The 19779-nt window shown below is 40.2% G+C and overlaps 1 protein-coding gene across 7 annotated transcripts in view; it reads left to right on the top strand.

The window, feature by feature from the left end:
• mkln1 (muskelin 1, intracellular mediator containing kelch motifs) overlaps window positions 1-19779 on the top strand; it is a 186064-nt gene that overhangs the window by 37513 nt on the left and 128772 nt on the right. For 5 of the 7 annotated variants that reach the window (XM_063073055.1, XM_063073058.1, XM_063073054.1 and 2 more), the window contains exons 3-5: window positions 182-324; window positions 5237-5325; window positions 11485-11594. In XM_063073055.1, coding sequence (XP_062929125.1) covers window positions 182-324; window positions 5237-5325; window positions 11485-11594 — 342 coding nt within the window. Of the gene's footprint in view, window positions 1-181; window positions 325-5236; window positions 5326-11484; window positions 11595-19779 lie in introns of those variants that run through there. The other 2 variants (XM_063073059.1, XM_063073060.1) reach the window with 1 other exon arrangement.

Here is a 19779-nt window from a genome sequence, read left to right as displayed (position 1 = left end):
TGGCATGTTAGTTCTTAAAATGATAATGATTATCCTGTTTTTTTTTCTCTAGTTGAATAAATGACCTCTTTTCTGCACCACTGTTAACAAGTTAGGTTTGTCTCTACGATAATATTGCAATAGTGCTCTCAAAGAATATTACTGCTCTCTTTTTGAATTACTTTTGATTCTTTTTCTCTAGTACTTGATTCTGAAACTTGAGAGGCCAGCCATAGTCCAGAGCATTACCTTTGGAAAATATGAAAAGACTCATGTTTGTAACCTAAAGAAGTTCAAAGTTTATGGGGGAATGAGTGAAGAAAACATGACTGAACTATTGTCAAGGCAAGTAATATCGATCAGTGATTTGCAGTGGAGTGGCTGTTGCTGGCTTCCATCTTGATCTTAATAAATATCTAGTCATGAGGTTTTCCATTCCACTTTATGGATTGGTTGTGATCTGAAGGTCCAGTTAAGATTTTGAGTGTTATGTTCTTGTATCATTATGATTTCTGCAAAGACTACAGCACTGCCGCCCTGCTTCATTCTGCCAGTACCAACTTCTCTGGTGTTTCTTTTAATTTGTATTTTCATGAGGGGAACGTCTGTATTACTGTATATAGGGAAACAGGTTGGAATAATTTATTGAGCAACATCTTGCTATTTGAGATGTAATATTTAAATTAAGACTGAGTTACCCAAAGCTAATTGTCCATGGAATTTCAAAGTTTAAAGTAAATTTGCTACCAAAGTGCAAATACGCCACTATATACAACCCTGAGAATCGTTTTCTTGCAGGTATACTCAGTAAGTCTCTCGAATAATAAATATAACAGAATCAATGAAAGGCCATCCAACTTGGGCATTTAATCAGAGTGCTGAAGATAACAAATTGTACAAATGTAAAAAGAAAGTGATAATAATAAATAAATAAATAAATAAACAATAAATATTGAGAACTTGAGATGAAGAGTCCTTGAAAGTGAATCCATTGGTTGAGGGAACACTTCATTGATGGGGCAAGTGAAGTTTAGTGAAGTTATCCCCTTTGATTCAAGACCCTGATGGTTGAGTAGTAACTGTTCCTAAATCTGGTGGTGTGGGTCCTGAGGCTCCTATACCATCACCTTGTTGGCAGCAGAGAGAAGAGAGCATGACCTGGGTGTTGGGGAGTGGCTGATGATGGATGCTATTTTCCTGTGACAGTGTTTCATGTAGATGTGCTCAGTGTGGGGAGGGCATTATCCTTGATGGACTGGACCATATCGACTACGTTTGTAGGATTTCTTGTTCAAGGGTATTGGTGTTTCCAAAGTTCCACAATTTATACCTAATTGTGAGTGAAGATTATAATGGACATCTTGTTTTTATGAACACAGTTTTCATATACAAATGAAAGCTTTTTTCACTTTTGTATTTTTCCAAGAATGGAATTGGTCATGTTTTTATAGGATGGAGAGAAGTTTTCCAAAGTGTTATGCTGTCTTGAATTGACTTGAATGCTTTTTTGTTGCATCTTCCAATAATTGAATGTTTGAAATGAAAAATTGTTGAACAATAGTTTAAAAGGGCAACAGTGAACCAGTTGCTGCGCAATTCTTAATTTGCACGTTTGCCTACAGCAACTGGAAATTAATGATGGGTCTGGGAGTGGAAATTTCTATACTGGTAAATACTGAATAAAAATTGAGATATAGTGAGGAAGTTGAACATTCTTAAGGTTGCTCAGGGTGCAAAAGTTTAAACTTCTGAAGTGCTTAGGTATCTTGGCAAAATGTGTTTGGAATGACATCCAAAATTGTGTGTATTCCAAATGCGTATGCAAAGCTAAGCAGGGTAGTGAAATTGGTAAGCAACTTATGAGGTTTAAAAAAAACTACTTAAAATTATAAGTTTATTTGAAATGAATCCAAATATACTGTACTTCATCCATCTCAGTAACAATTCACAAGTGACAAATAACTTGGGTGTGGATGAGAAATCAAAGTTCAAAGTAAAATTTATTATCGTACGTACATGTCACCGCATACAACCCTGAGATTTTTCTCTGGGAACACTTTGCAAATCTACACGACAGTAACTATAAACAATAACTGTAACCAGGATCTGTAAACAGGCTGTGCAAGTGCAGATAATAAATAAATAAATAGCAATAAATCATGACACAAGATGAGAGCCCTTAAATGAGTGTGGTTATCCCCTTTTGTTCAAGAGCCTGATGGTTGAAGGATAGTAACAGTTCTTGAACCTGGTGGTGCGAGTCCTGAGGCATCTGTACCTTATATCTGATGGCAGCAGCGAGAGAAGAGTGTGGCCTGGGTGGTGAGGATCTTTGATAATGAATGCTGATTTTCTACGGCAACATTTCATGTGGATGTGCTCAGTGGTTGGGTGGGTTTTACCTATGATGTGTTGGGCTGAATCCACTACCTTTGGTAGGATTTTCTGCTCAAAGGCATTGATACTCTATTACCAGACTGTAATGCAGCCAGTCAGCACACTCTCCACTTCACATCTATTGAAGTTTGCCAAGGTTTTTGACGACATGCCGAATCTCCACAGACTCCTAAGGAAGTACAGTAGAGGTGCTGTCATGCTTTCTTTGCAATTATATGATGGGTCCAGGACAAGTCCTCCTGAGATAGTGACTCCTTGGAGTTTACAGTTACTGACCCTCTCCACCTCTGAACTTCCAATGATTGCATGGACCTCTGTTTTTTCCCTCTCCTGAAGTTTACTGTCAGTTCCTTGAAGATGTTATGGTCTTATTGACATTGAGTGAGAGATTTTGTTATTACAGCACTGAGCCAAATTTTCAGGCTCCCTCCTGTATGCTGATTCATCACCCCCTTTGATACAGCCCACAATAGTGCTGTCATCAGCAAACTTGCATATGGTGTTGGAATTGTACTTAACCCCACAGTCATTGGTGTAAAGTGAATAGAGCAGAGCAGTGATAGACAGTATTGGTGATACGACCAAACGCTTCTGCCCACTGAGTGAGGAAACTAAATTAATCTGTTAACCTGAGGACTAATAGAAAAGCAATATTGAGTAAAGCAAAACTGGTATCAGAACAGAAAACCTGAATGTTAGTGGTACGAGTAATTAGAGGACAAGGGAACAGTAAAGCTACAAGGAATATTGAAACTCAAGCCATTTAATGGCAATTTTAAAGTGCTGTGACATGGATGACTGTTGCCTAGTGGTGGGGTGGGGAAGAAAACCCTTGGCTCAGTTGCTTAACTTGTGAAAGAATAATTGGTGTTGAAGAGTAGGTAACGAAGTAAAAACAGACTTGCATAAAAATTCTACAGATGTGTCATGGAGAGCATTCTGACTAATTGCATCACCGCCTGGTCTGGAGGTGCCAGTGCACAGGATTAAAAAATGTTAGAGGGTTGTAAAAACTCAGTCAGCTTCATTATGCATACAAGCTTCCCCACCACGGAGGACAGTAAGATCACAACATCTTCAAAGAAGACAGTATCCGTCATTAGGGGCCTTTGCCACTTGGGACGTGCCTTTTTATTCTCACAACGAGGAAGGAAGTACAGGAGCGTGAAGACAAACTCTGTTTTAGAAACAGCTCCTTTCCTCTGCCATCAGATTTCTAAACGGTCCATGAGCACTGCTTCACTATTTCTCTTTTCCATTTTTTTTATCATTGCAACTTGTAGTAACTTTCCACGTCTTGGACTGTACTGCTGCAACAAAACAACACATTTTGCAACATGGGAGTGATAATAAACCTGATTCTGAAATATTCTTTCCACAACTAAATCATCTTCTCATTAGGACAATTGGCTTAATCAGATGAGTTGGACATCCCATGCTGAAAAGGATTTTTTCAGCAGCATGTCTAAAATTTGGAGTTGGAGCTCCAGTTTCCACTGGTTTGAACACTCGAGGTTCTTTGTTTAATCCTGTACCTTGTGCATGACGTGAATGATGACACCATATTTAGTTGTTGACCATTTGATTTGTGCAGAAGAATGTGTTGCATTATGCCAATATAAGTAATAGTGTTTGTAGTAAAGAGCCATGCCAATAGACTGATGTTTTCAGCAGAAGGACTGCAAGAAATTGCAAATACACCAAAGTCAAACCAAAATTTGCTAGATAAAATAAGAAAAAACTACAAGTTATAGAAATAGAGAAAAGTCATCCATCCGTAGGTAGTGAGAGGTTTGGGTTGCAATCTTGACAATGTGGTGATAAGTGACAGATTTTTGAAACAGTTGAGAAAAATTTCTTCTGGCAGGAAAGGTGGAAACCTTATGACACAAATTTAAAATTGCAAAAATCCCAGAGGGAAAATAAAGGTACACACACACACACACACACACACACACACACACACACACACACACACACACACACACACCAAAATGTGCCAGGGTACTGCCTAACAGCATGGTGAAAACAAACATAATACCAACATTTTAAAAGTGAAATCGGGTATTTTTTTGAAAACAACCAATTTGCTGGCATTGGGTAGAGAAGACGCAAATTGTTATGATTTTTTTGGTCCTTTCAAAGAAGCACATGGCCATGTGCTTTTATGATGGCACTTGAACAGGATGTAATTTAAGGGTTCAAGATACTAAGCACGATGGAAGAGCATTTCTTGGATAGATACACTATTGTAGTGGCTAGCGAAACGCTTTACAATATAGGAGACCTGGGTTCAATTCCTGCCACTGACTGTAAGGAGTTTATAGGTTTTCCCCGTAATCTTGTGTGTTTCCTCTGGGTGCTCCGTTTTTCTCCCACAGTCCAACGACGTACTGGTTGGTAGGTTAATTGGTCATTATAAATTGTCCTGTGATTAGGCCAGAGTTGAATCAAGGTATTGCTGGGCAATGTGGCTCAAAGGCCGGGAAGGGCTGTATCTCAATTTAAAAAAAACAATATTTTGTCCTTGAAAGGAGTTGGTTGGGGCTGTAAAAATAAGAATGCCAAAGAACTGCAATGGGACTTGAATCTGAAATAACGTTTTGCACATAGACGTGGGTCCTGATTGGGGAAAAAATAATTCCTTCTACCTGTAATGATTGTAATGAAATAGAAGGAACAAATATTTGGATTCTGGAGTTAGTGCTTTGGGTCAAGATCTTTGTTTGCTTCCCTGTCACCCACAACGGTATGAATATCAGGTGGAAAACCTTTTATTTTGATGACATTACGTGCTGTTTTGTTTCAATTTCAATAAGAAGAGTCAATCCTTTGACATCTCGATCTGCTTCTAATTCAGTGGTTTAAAGAATGATTACAACAAGGAGACTTTCACATTGAAGCACAAAATTGATGATCAGATGTTCCCCTGTCGTTTCATTAAAATAGGTAAGATCTCTCATTGATTTGTTTCGGTCATCCATGTGAGATATTCAGTAGGACTGGTGCATAAGTGTTTTGGGAGGGCAAACAACCAAATAAATGGTTGCAGACTTGCATTTGAAATGGAGTGGAAAAAGTTTGGTAAGTTTTGATGCTGCTCTCTGAACAGTTGGCAATGAATCTGAACGCATGATTCTTAAGAAGCAGTTGGCAAGTCTATAAAAGAATTTTGCTTGCATCATGAGTATATTCATGAACGATTATTGGTCTGAATCTGTTCATTGGATGTGAGGACAAGCACCAAATCTACCAATTAGTGGTACTAGCATAATTGTGAAGTAAGATCACCATTTTGTTAATTTGTTTCTAGCGTATAATTTATATGGGAAGTTTTTTTGTTATTCATTTTGCTGGCTTGAATATTTAATCACCAGAGATTCTGCTGATGCTCGGAAATCTTCAATAACACACACAGTATGCTGGAATAAAACTGTCAACATTTCAGGCCAACACCGCTGATGAAGAGTCTTGACCCGAAACGTTGACTGTTTATTTTCCTCCATAGATGCTGCTCAACTTGCTGAGTTCCTCCAGCATTTTGAATATTTAATGCTTGTTTTCAGATTTGAATTTATGCATTTTCTTTTTGTTGTATCTTGAGTTCTGAGTTTGTTTTGAAAATTTGGCTTTGAAGTGCTTTTGTGATTTGAATTATTGCATGAACTTTTAAGTAAAGCATACCCAATAGTGAATTAGGATCACATGATCACAAGACAAAGGAGCAGAAGTAGGCCATTTGGCCCATCGAGTCTGCTCCGCCACTCCACTATGAACTAAACTATTCTCCCATCTAGTTCCAATTTCCGGCTTTTTCCCCATATCCCTTGATACCCTGACTAAATATATACCTATCAATCTCCTCTTTAAACACCCTCAATGATCGGGCCTCCACAGCTGTATGTGGCAACGAATTCCATAAATCCACGACCCTCTGGTTTAAAAAAATTCTCCTCATCTCTGTTTTAAATGGGTACCCTGTAATTCTAAGACTGTGGCCTCTTGTCCTGGACTCACCCACCAAGAGAAACAGCCTTTCCACATCTACTCTGTCCAACCCTTTCAACATTCGAAATGTTTCTGTGAGGTCCCCTCTCATTCTTCTATACTCTAATGAATACAGTCCAAGAGCCGACAAACGCACCTCATATGTTAGCCCCTGCATTCCAGGAATCATCCTCGTAAATCTTCTCTGAACTCTCTCCAACATCAGTACATTCCTTCTAAGATAGGGGCGCAAAACTGCACACGGTATTCCAAATGAAGTCTCACCAGTGCCCCATAGAGCCTCATCAACGCCTCCTTACTCTTATACACTATTCCTCTTGAAATGAATGCCAAATATTCTCTCTTTGGAAAGAAGGAGGATGAGAGGAGACATGATAGAGGTGTACAAGATAATAAGAGGAATAGATAGAGTGGATAGTCAGCACCTCTTCCCCAGGGCACCACTGCTCAATACAAGGGCTTTAAGGTAAGGGGTGGGAAGTTCAAGGGGGATATTAGAGGAAGGTTTTTTACTCAGAGAGTGGTTGGTGCGTGGAATGCACTGCCTGAGTCAGTGGTGGAGGCAGATACACTAGTGAAGTTTAAGAGACTACTAGACAGGTATATGGAGGAATTTAAGGTGGGGGGTTATATGGGAGGCAGGGTTTGAGGGTCGGCACAACATTGTGGGCCTATGGGACTGTAATGTGCTGTACTATTCTATGTTCTATAGCATTCGCTTTCCTTACTGCTGACCCAACCTGGTGGTTAACCTTTAGGGTATCCTGCAGGAGGACCCCAAGTCCCTTTGCACTTCCGATTTTTGAATTTTCTCCCCATCTAAGTAATAATCTGCCCGATTATTTCTTCTTCCAAAATGTACAACCGTACATTTCTCAACATTGTATCTCATCTGCCATTTCTTTGCCCACTCTCCTAAACTGACCAAGTCTCTCAGCAACCTTTCTGTTTCTTCAACACTTCCTGCTCCTCCACCTATCTTTGTGTCATCTGCAAACTTGGCCACAAAACCATTTAATCCATAATCTAAATCATTGATATACGTTGTAAAAAGAAGTGGCCCCAACACCAACCCCTGCGGAACGCCACTAGTAATGGGCAACCAATCAGAATATCATCCCTTTATTTCCACTTTTGCTTTCTGCCTATCAGGCAATGCTCCACCCATTCAAATATCTTTCCTGTAATTCCATGGAATCAGTCAATTTCAATGTATTTTCTATTTAAACCAGTGCACAAATCCAAACTAAGAGTAATTGGGGAGCGAGATAGCAGCTAACAATTGAATCCTTTCTCAAAGATGTACTAGAGAGCATTTACAACTGAAAATTAGGTAATTGGCACAGATCCCAGAAAGAAATTTGTGTTAGACTTAATAAATTATTTGCAGAAAGAACAAAAATGATAGATGGGATAGTTTCGTAGCCGTTGTATATTTCATTTCCTGAAAGAGCTTTGATCATGTATCATCTATCTTGGACTGAAAATTTGTGTGTTGGATTTTTAAGTAGGTGATAGAGTGGTATAATTAATATTGAGAAAATTCAGGAAATTGCAGATTGGGTGAGGTGTGAATATAGTCAGGTGTGAAGTGGCAAAATTTGGTAGGAAGAGGAGATTGTACGCTTTTTAGAAAATGAATAGAGTACGGCAACGAGGGTCCAGGTGTACCGATTGCTGGATGCTGGAAATCTACAACACTAGCTAAGAAACCAGTTTTAACGCTGAAGGAAGCAATGCGTTGGGATTGGATACAGAGTAAAGTGGAAAAGGAGCAAAGCTACTTTAAACCAAGTAGAACCTTGGCAGATGCTTTAGTTCTGGTGAGCATATTATATGAAGGATAAAAGCATTGGAAAAAACTGCCAAAGGAACACTTAGCCAACTGCTACCTGATTTAAGTGTTAAGGAAATGCATGTGACAATGTTTGTGGTAATGAAGGCAAAATCTTGATTCTTTAAGAAATTAGCTAAAAGACAATAGGGACAGGAGGGCAGTGATGCACACTGTGCAATCCATGGTCACAGTCAGCATTTTAGGCCATAGTTGGTGAATGTCATGGGTAGTGTTTAAGGGAATCTCTTTAAGCTTTCACTTTTACCATCCATCATTCAATAAATTAATAAACACTTTAAGCCGGAATAATAAGGCACACAGATGTCCATCAAAATCCAGAACTTGATTATTCACCATTACTGCTGAGTTTGTCTTGGTCCTGACTACAGACATTAGTATTAGTGACAGGTGAGCAAAACTAATGCAATTTCACTTCACAATTTTAATTTTGAACTCTCTGTTAAACTAGCTGGTGGATCACTGCATTAGACTGGTGTTTATAGTCATTCATCGACACGAAGGACGTTTTCATTATGCAGATTTTTAAGTCAAAATTGGCATGAAGGACATGTGAAGGTTGATGTTTGGAATAATGTCAACAATAAGTTGGCAATATAAGCTTGGGGAAATGAAGGGATTACAAAAAAAAACTTCAGTTTCTTGATTTCTTTTCATTATACTCTTTAAAGTGCATGTAGCAAGTTCCACATTGAATGTTTGTTTTTCAAATTACTTCAGTGCCTCTTGATGTCAAGTTTAACAACCCCTCTCCTATCTTTTTAACATGAGTTTATTTGTGAGAGTGAAACTTTCCATTTGGTGATTTCACGTTTCATTGTTCTGAGATATGTTGTGCATGGTTCTGAGTGTTATATTCCTTCCTCAGTCCACTTCAAAAAAAGAATGAGGCTCATTGCTTATGTTACTGGGGTAGAGCTTCACTTTTAGTGAGAACTTCGTGCCTTTGTTTTGGAAGGCCTCATCCTTGTACCTTAGTTTTATTTCCTTTTAAACAATGGTAAAGTTTCAGTTTTGATGACCTAGAGTTGATTGTTTTTAATTGAGTAACACAGAAAGGCTGTGTAAGCACCAAGTATTAGAGCTTCTGTGTAGAAATATAAAGGGGGCTGACAGATTTCTATTTTAGAAATGCTTATTGGAATCCATTGTGTTTTTTTTTAACAACCTTGAAGCTCGCATCGTATCTGGCAAATGTAATTGTATGGCAACCCATGATATATTAATATGTAATATTCATTCTTGTAAAGTTATCAGTCTGCTTCCACTGCTATGATTCACACTGAATACTGAGATACCCTAATATTTTAGCTGGTTAAGATTTCATTTGCCCATTGCAAATTGTTACTTAAGTATTTTTCATGGCATGAAGAATTGGTATTTAAAGATTTATCAGTTGGTTATTGAGTGTAAAATTTGGGATTCCAGGTTGTCATAGTGTACAACTCTGATTAAGCTACATTTGAAGTGTTATGCTTAGGGTGGTGGTAAATATTGTTAGCTTGGGTTGAGGTGTTTGATGTTGCACTGGTCGCTGAGCTTGGCAGTCAGCTAGATGTTCCACCCCCGGTCAAGGTGTCACTCTCAGTGCAGCATTGTTGGTGTTTCTCTCTGGGAGTGCTCGACCCTGTTCGCTTGCCTTGGTCCCAATTGACTACCCCTTCAGTTGACCTTTGAATTCTATTGGCTCGTGTTTCTTTGGTTCTTAGGAGTTCGTAGGTGGTGTCTATTTTAATATGTTTGTTTACAGGGTTATCAGAAGAGAACCACGCTCCTAAAAAAAATTCTCGTGCCTGATTTGTGTTTGCCTGCACCGTGTTTGCCTGCACCAGAACTTCAGTGGTGTACTCAGACTTCATGTTCCAAGATTAGCGACAGTGGATCATGTCTCTGTACAGCCATTTTGTGTTCCCGTAAACCAGTTGGGAGTTTACGTCCTGCCTGGTTGACGCAGTTCTGGGTTCTGTATTGTGTGCTGTTCTGGGCGCTGCATTACAGGGGAAGGTTGTGTAAGTTCTGGAGAACATACAGAAACTGATGACCTGGATTGGGGTGTATAAGGTTTAAGGAGAGAATAGACAAACATGGATTGTTTTTTTTTCTGGACTGTCGGAGGCTAGGGGTAACCTGAGAGAAATGTATAAATTATGAGAGGTAGAAATAGGTTAAGTGGATGGTGTTTTTACCAGTGTGGAAATGTCAAGTAATGGAGGGTGTGGATTTAAGGTGGGGGAGGGAAATTTAAAAGGGATTCAAGTTATGTTTTTTTGTTTACACAGTGGTAGGTACCTGGAAAATGCTGTAAGAGAAGGTGGTAAAAGGAAACACAACAGCATTTAAGAGGCATTTAGATGGATGAGTGAATTGGCAGGGAGTGGAAGGATGTAGAGCATGTGCGGGCAGGGATTGGAGCGATGTAGATCGTGTGCAGGCAAATGGGATTAGATTGAATTGGTATGATGGTCAGCACTGAAAAATGGGTAGAAGAACTAGGTAGTTCCTTTACTGTACTGTTTGATAATCAGTGTAGTTCAGTCATCATTTCAACTTTCAAATAAACCCTCCAATAGGTTATCTATTTTTTATACGTAGTATTTGTCTGTTATTTGTGAACGTAGCATCATCTAATCATGAAGTGGTTTTAACTAAAACAATTAAGTCCAGAATGTGCTGTGAGCTGCATAAAAACACTGAATAAAGGTTGTTTCAGCCTTGTCTTCAAACAGAATTAGATGCACCTCCAAGCGGAATGATTTTGAAGTCCATTAATTATCTCGTACAGTGCTTCTTTTTAGTCTGATAGAAGGAATTTGTTCATGTGCATCATCTTCTAAGAAGGAATATATTTTGAATTAGCTTTGTAGCATTGCTCAATTTTTTTTATCTTATAGAAGTGACTTTATAATGGGATTATAGAGTTCAGTTTGAACAAATGAAGGTGAAGTGAATACTCATTAATCTATGTACTTTTGACAAAAAACTGCACAAATTCTATTTGTTAGGCTTTAATACAGGTGACTTCATGTTTTATTTTTTCTGAGTGTTCATTGGTTTATTTTCCCTCTGTGCATTCTCTGTCAAATCTTTTTAAATGGTAAAATGTCATGATAATTTAAATGCTATTTTTGGTTATAATTATTGAATAAGTAAATAAGTGATGTAAAAAAATATATTAATTTTGTATAAAACTACAGCATATCAAATGTGGGCATGAAGCTATTTTCTTTCCATCCTTTTCTTTACAGTTCCATTAATGTCCTGGGGTCCTAGCTTTAACTTCAGCATCTGGTATGTTGAAATACATGGAATAGATGAACCAGATATTGTACAACCCTGCCTTAACTGGTACAGCAAGGTAGGAGTATTATATCATCTTCTATGTAAAACACTTCCTCTCTGTCAGAGTTTAAATACAGAACTTAAATACTACTTTATGCTTTGGATGTTTTGTTGTAATAATTACAATTAATTCATTGATTAGCGAAAATAAATCTTCACTCTGAAAGAGAGGAATTTGTTCTAAAGCCCATTAAAAAAAATTTGAATGGCAGGTTGATACAGGTTTTAATTTGGCCTTTATCAAACTAAAGTAAATTTTAATTCCATTCCTGTGTTTCTGAAATCGGGGCTAAAACAAATGTCACTGATTTTTGTTTTAACTTGTCCAACTGTTCTTTAATAATGCTTCTATCTTTTCTACTGTTGACAAATGAAACTTTTGCGTCATTTAAATGAAGACCTTCGAAAATGCAATTATCTTCAAGACCCCATCTGATCCTTTGCATCGCCCCCCCCCCCCCGCCCAACAACCGTTAAATTGAACCATCGGAAAGCTACCTCGTAATTGTGCATTTCATGGAATTGGCCAAAACCAAATCCTGTACTTCCTGATTTGCAAAACGGGACTGTTGAGCCTTAAAAGTGAACAGAATGAAGTGAAATTTAAATGATTCTATGTGTAGCTACTTTGAAAATCTCATTTTATCCACTGTTGCTTCTATTGAAGTGTGTAGAAACCTGTAGAAGCCCAATAGTTATCAACTTGTAATCCAGATTGAATGCATTTAGGATGGATTCTTGTGAGTGCAAAGGAATGCTTTGATGAAAAGTGACTGAATTTCCTTTTGATACTTGTTTGAAGTTTACACTCAAAGTATAGGTTGAGCATGATGTGGTATGTATCCTTTCCTGATTTCCCTCAGTTGGCTTTAAGTAGGTTTTTCATTGTATGTACATACCGTCTCTTTGTCAGTTTTTAATGTTCATGGTTCCTTGTGCAAACTACCAGCAATTTCTGGTGGATGGGTTAAAGTTGGTAAAAATGTTTAAAGCATACCCATTCTAAACTAAAGGCAACAAAAAAATGCAGCTTCTGAAAAGCTGAAGGAAAAACAACAAACGCTGTAGTCAGCTAGTCAGTGAGTTTCTACAGCAAGAAACAAGAATCAACATTTTGGGTCTGGGCTTTGATTAAAATCTTAAAGCAATTTTTCCATCGGTTCATTAAACTTCCGAAGCTGTACAAAGCAAACTGAGGTTGGCTTCAAGTGCTCTTGAAGGAACAATATTCACTTCTTTCAGAGAATCAGTAATTATTTTCCCGGTAGCGCCTTCTAAACTGGCAACAGATTTTATGACAAATGTCGGTGATAATAAAATCGATTCTGAGTATTTACTGCCAAGCAGGCATTATACAGCATTCAGCAAAGGTGAATAAGTGGGTCATGTTTGTGTCACAACCATATGAGGGAATGGTAATCTTAACTACCACTCACATCTATCTTTGACACTCAGTCATTACCAAAATTGAGTCCCTTCGCATCAATATCCTCAGGGTTACTACTAACAAGAAATGTAAATACTGTGCTTAGCAGAGAAGATCAGAAGCAGAGTAACCTGCAGTTAGGGATTTCACTCTTTATTTAAAAAAAAATGAACTGAAGTTATTCATCCAGGCTACTTTGACAAAATTTTCCAAACCAGATATACTGTCACCAAGAAGAACAAGGTTAATTGAAGCATGAAACTGCTCCCATCCATACGTTCCCCCACCAAATTGCACATGAGAATTTGTGTTTAAATCCTGCAATTCACTGCCCAAAAACACAGAGGGTACCTGGTTATCTATACTTAGAATTTAATGTAATGAGTCCATCAGCCCTTCAGGTTAATTTTGGCAAATCCATCAGTTCCATTTTTCCTTTATTTTAATGTATTAGAACATAGAACATAGAATAGTACAGCACAGTACAGGCCCTTTGGCCCACAATGTTGTGCCGACCCTCAAACCCTGCCTCCCATATAAGCCCCCACCTTAGATTCCTCCATATACCTGTCTAGTAGTCTCTTAAACTTCACTAGTGTACCTGCCTCCACCACTGACTCAGGCAGTGCATTCCATGCACCAACCACTCTCTGAGTAAAAAAACCTTCCTCTAATATCCCCCTTGAACTTCCCACCCCTTACCTTAAAGCCACGTCCTCTTGTATTGAGCAGTGGTGCCCTGGGGAAGAGGCGCTGGCTATCCACTCTATCTATTCCTCTTATTATCTTGTACACCTCTATCATGTCTCTTCTCATCCTCCTTTCCAAATAGTAAAGCACTAGCTCCCTTAATCTCTGATGCATACTTTCTAAACCAGGCAGCATCCTGGTAAATCTCCTCTGTACCCTTTCCAATGCTTCCACATCCTTCCAAGAGTGAGGTGACCAGAACTGGACACAGTACTCCAAGTGTGGCCTAACCAGAGTTTTATAGAGCTGCATCATTACATCGCGACTTTTAAACTCTATCCCTCGACTTATGAGAGCTAACACCCCATAAGCTTTCTTAACTACCCTATCCACCTGTGAGGCAACTTTGGGGATCTGTGGACATGTACCCCGAGATCCCTCTGCTCCTCCACACTACCAAGTATACTGCCATTTACTTTGTACTCTGCCTTGGAGTTTGTCCTTCCAAAGTGTACCACCTCACGCTTCTCTGGGTTGAACTCCATCTGCCACTTCTCAGCTCACTTCTGCATCCTATCAATGTCTCTCTGCAATCTTTGACAATCCTCTACACTATCTACAACACCACCAACCTTTGTGTCGTTTGCAAACTTGCCAACCCACCCTTCTACCCCCCACATCTAGGTCGTTAATAAAAATCACGAAAAGTAGAGGTCCCAGAACAGATCCTTGTGGGACACCACTAGTCATAATCCTCCAATCTGAATGTACTCCCTCCACCACCACCCTCTGCCTTCTGCAGGCAAGCCAGTTCTGAATCCACCTGGCCGAACTTCCCTGGATCCCATGCCTTCTAACTTTCTGAATAAGCCTACCGTGTGGAACCTTGTCAAATGCCTTACTAAAATCCATATAGTTCACATCCACTGCACTACCCTCATCTATATGCCTGGTCGCCTCCTCAGAGAACTCTATCAGGCTTGTTAGACACGATCTGCCCTTCACAAAGCCATGCTGACTGTCCCTGATCAGACCATGATTCTCTAAATGCCTATAGATCCTATCTCTAAGAATCTTTTCCAACAGCTTTCCCATCAGAGACGTAAGGCTCACTGGTCTATAATTACCCGGACTATGCCTACTACCTTTTTTGAACAAGGGAACAATATTCGCCTCCCTCCAATCCTCTGGTACCATTCCCGTGGACAACGAGGACATAAAGATCCTAGCCAGAGGCTCAGCAATCTCTTCTCTTGCCTCGTGGAGCAGCCTGGGGAATATTCCGTCAGGCCCCGGGGACTTATCTGTCCTAATGTATTTTAACAACTCCAACACCTCCTTTCTCTTAATATCAACATGCTCCAGAACATCAACCTCACTCTATTGTCCTCACCATCATCAAGTTCCCTCTCATTGGTGAATACCGAAGGGAAGTATTCATTGAGGACCTCGCTCACTTCCACAGCCTCCAGGCACATCTTCCCACCTTTATCTCTAATCGGTCCCACCTTTACTCCTGTTATCCTTTTTTTCTTCACATAATTGAAGAATGCCTTGGGGTTTTCCTTAAGCTCCTTTCTTGCTTCCCTATATTCCTCAATAGACCCATCTGATCCTTGCTTCCTAAACCTCATGTATGCGGCCTTCTTCCACCTGACTAGATTTTCCACCTCACTTGTCACCCATGGTTCCTTCACCCTACCATTCTTTATCTTCCTCACCGGGACAAATTTATCCCTTACATCCCGCAAGAGATCTCTAAACATCGACCACATGTCCATAGTACATTTCCCTGCAAAAAAATCATCCCAATTCACACCCGCAAGTTCTAGCCTTATAGCCTCATAATTTACCTTTCCCCAATTAAAAATTTTCCTGTCCTCTTTGATTCTATCCTTTTCCATGATAATTATAAAGGCCAGGGAGCTGTGGTCACTGTCCCCCAGATGCTCACCCATTGAGAGATCTGTGACCTGACCCAGTTCATTACCTAGTACTAGATCTAGTATGGCATTCCCCCTGGTCGGCCTGTCCACATACTATGACAGGAATCCATCCTGGATACACTTAACAAATTCTGCCCCATCTAAACCCTTGGAACTAATCAGGTGCCAATCAATATTAGGGAAGTTAAAGTCACCCATGATAACAACCCTGTTATTTTTGCACCTTTCCAAAATCTGCCTCCCAATCTGCTCCTCTGTATCTCTGCTGCTACCAGGGGGCCTATAGAATACCCCCAGTAGAGTAACTGCTCTCTTCCTGTTCCTGACTTCCACCCATATTGACTCAAAAGAGGATCCTGCTACATTACCCACCCTTTCTGTAGCTGTAATAGTATCCCTGACCAGTAATGCCACCCCTCCTCCCCTTTTCCCACCCTCTCGATCCCTTTTAAAGCACTGAAATCCAGGAATATTGAGAATCCATTCCTGCCCTGGTGCCAGCCAAGTCTCTGTAATGGCCACTACATCATAATTCCATGTATGTATCCAAGCTCTCAGTTCATCACCTTTGTTCCTGATGCTTCTTGCATTGAGGTACACACATTTCAGCCCTTCTACCTTACTGTCTTTACACCAATTATTCTGCTTCTCTTTCCTCAAAGCCTCTCTGTATGTTAGATCTTGCTTTACTCCATGCTGTTCTGTCACTGCTCTATCGCTCTGGGTCCCATCCCCCTTGCAAATTAGCTTAAGCGCTCCCGAACCATGCTAGCAAACCTACCTGCAAGGATATTGCTCCCCCTGGAGTTCAGGTGCAACCCATCCAATCTGTACAGGTCCCACCTTTCCCAGAAGAGATCCAAAATGATCTAAAAGTCTAAATCCCTGCTCCCTGCACCAATTCCTCAGCCACGCATTCAACTGCCATCTCCTCGATTCTTTCCATCTCTGTCACGTAGCACTGGCAGCAGTCCTGAGAACGTCACCGTTGAGGTCCTGTTCTTCAGCCTTCTGCCTAATTCCCGAAACTCACACTTCAGGACCTCATCCCTCTTCCTGCCTATGTCATTGGTCCCAATATGTGTCATGACTGCTTTCCCTCTCGTACCAGGATGTTGTGCACCCGATCAGAGACATCCTGTATCCTGGCACCCGGGAGGCAACAAACCATGCGGGTGTCCTTCTCACGTCAACAAAATCTCCTGTCTGCTCCCCTGACTATAGAGTCTCCAATGACGACAGCTCTCCTCTTCTCCGTCCCACCCTTCTGCACCACAGGGTCAGACTCAGTGCCGGAGGCCCTGCCACCGTGGCTCACACCTGGTCGGTCGTCCCTGCCAACAGTATCCAGGATGGTAAACTTATTATTCAGGGGAATGGCTGCAGGGGTGCTCTGCACTACCTGTCTGCTCACCTTCGCTTTCCCCCCTCTGACTGTCACCGAACGACCTGCTTCCGACAGCCTAGGTGTGACTACCTCCCTGTAGCTCTCATCTATGACTGCCTCATTCTCCCTTATTCCTGCCTGCAAATTGTTATTTTCTTGAGAAGTTTATCAATACTTCCGATTTCATTTTGCCACTATTCTACATCAAGGGGTAATTTACAGTAGCCAATTAATCTAATCAGCACTGTTTTTGAAACATGCAAGGAAACCTGAGCACCTGGAGTAAGTTTGCCATGGCGAGAGTGTGCAAATTGCATGAGATCAGGGTTGAATCTACGTCCCTGGAACTGTAAGGGAATAGCATGAACTCTTGCATCACCAGTTCCTCGTCATTTAGGAGAGGCTATAATGAAGGGTGCCTCAGAAGTTTATTCATTAGGATGATCTTGAAGTTTCATCCGGTTGAGGTCGTTGATGGGCAAATTATTGGAGAAAATTTTTGGAGACTATTTATGAGCATTTGGAGAAGCAAGGTCTGATTCGTAATAGTCAATGTGGCTTTGTGAGGAATAGATCATGTCTTATGAGCCTTACTAACTTTTATTGAGAAAGTTGCAAAACAAATTGAAGGTAGACCATTGGATGTGGTGTATATAGATTGTCGGAAGGCATTTGACAAGGTTCCCCATGGTATGCTTATTCAGAAATTCAGGAGGCATGGTATCCAGGGAAACTTGACTGTGTGGATTTGGAATTGGCTTGCCCACAAAAGATAGTGTGTGGTAGCAAGATGAGGAAGTGGAAGGGTGGGCTTACAGATGACAAGAAGACTGGTGGTGGAGTGAATAGTGTCGAAGGTTGTCGTACAGTACAACAGAACATTGGCGGGATGCAGAGCTGGGCTGAGAAGTGGCAGATGGAGTGTGAAGTGATATACTTTGGAAGGTGGAACATGATAGCAGATTACAAAGATAACTACAGGATACTTTTCAGTGTGGCGGAACTGGGGGATCTTCGTATCAAAGTCCATACATCCTAACAAATTGTATGGCAACTTTGAGGAGTGTTTAAGAAAAAATATGGTGTGTTGACTTCATTAGTCAGGATTAGTTAGGATTGAGTCATGAGATAATTTTCCAACTCTATAAAACCTTGGCTAGACCATACTTGGAATACGGTGCTCAGTACAGGGAACCTCATAGGAAGGATGTGGAAGCTTCAGTGAGGATGAGGAGAAGATTTGTCTTTTGAGGAATGGTTGAATGAGCTTGGGCTTTTCTCCTTGGAGTGAAGAAAGATAAGAGGAGACTTGATAGAGATGTACAAGATGATAGGAGGCATTGATGGAGTAGATAGCTAGTGTTTTTTTTAAACCAGGGTGGCAGTGGCTAACGTGAAAGTATATGCTTCTAAGGTGATTGAAGGAAAGTAGAGGGGAGTTGCCAGAGTTTTTTTTACATCAAGTGGCAAGTGTATGGAATGCACGGCTGGAGGTGGTGGTACAGGCAGATACATTAGGAACATTCAAGGGACTCTTAAATGAGCAATGTGCATATTCTACTATTGATAAAGGAAGAAAAAGTCTTTTCCAGCATAAATTCTAATCTGGTCTTTTCTGAGTGGCAAGATGGAATTAATGTTATGCCACAGAATCATTGAACATTCTTAGTTCTGTTCCAGTCAGTTTAAATTTTGATTCTAACTTTATTGAGAGGTTGTGAGAAAGGTGGGGCAACGGTTGCAGCAAGAGAAATTGGTCTTTATTTTTTTTTGCTCAGGAGCAATAACCCTGTTGAGGATATCACTGAATGTGTCTGGTGACTTGGGAAATAGTTAGACCACTGCACAATTTATACAATTTATCATTTAAGGTAATGGATTTTTCACACTGAATTATGAGTACTGAGAGAATTGATATCTGTTTCTAAGTACAGTGGTCACTTCAAGAGGAATTGGGGATCAGCAGTAATAGTTCAACTCCGCCCCGATGCCCTATTCTATGAGTAAATTTCTTTAAAAGTTAATATTCGTACCAAATGAGGACAGACAATAGCATTACATTAGCACTTTTAAAGTTAGTTTGCTCAATCATTTGGTTACTACTACTTCTGGCACCAATATGTTAACTTCATTTGTGTAACATGCTAATATGAAGTTGCTTTGGAGAGTAACTTGTAGTTTGGCAAAAAAAACAGTATTTTGACATACTGTAGTAGAAATTATAAATCTAGGTTAGTTTGTGCATGTTAAAACCTTGCACTGAGTAGTTCCAAATTTCTGAGTTAGGCTGTATTTTGACATACTGTCAGAAAAATGAGGCATGAGGCTCAGCTCAGAATTTGTCAATAAAATTTAAAAGAAATGTCCTTTGGGAACCAAATTATCTGTTTGAATTTTCTCATGTTCGAAGTCTTCTGTCTTTTAAGTGGAACCCCAAACGTTGTAAAGAGTCGAGACTGCAGTTGCTGGAATCTGGAGCAATAACCAAAAGGCTGGCGGAACTCTGGGTCAAGCAGCATCTGTGGGGCAAAAGGATAGTCAACATTTTGGTTTGTGAGCCTGCATGAGGACTGAGTTTAGAGGGAACGTGGACGGTCTACAGAGGTGAGGTAGAGGGGTGATACAGTGACTGGCAGGCAGTAGGTGGAACCAAATGCAGGGATCTCATCTGGCTCCATCAGACCTTTTCCTTTCTCTTGTGTGTTTCTACATGTCACACAGCAACTACTGTTTTCTTATTTCTCCCTTCCTC

Source organism: Mobula hypostoma, chromosome 20 (genome assembly GCF_963921235.1).
Source record: "Mobula hypostoma chromosome 20, sMobHyp1.1, whole genome shotgun sequence".
In the NCBI taxonomy this organism is placed as follows: Eukaryota; Metazoa; Chordata; class Chondrichthyes; order Myliobatiformes; family Myliobatidae; genus Mobula; species Mobula hypostoma.
Note: the sequence above shows the minus strand (reverse complement) of the source record. Positions and strands in the feature narration are given on the sequence as shown.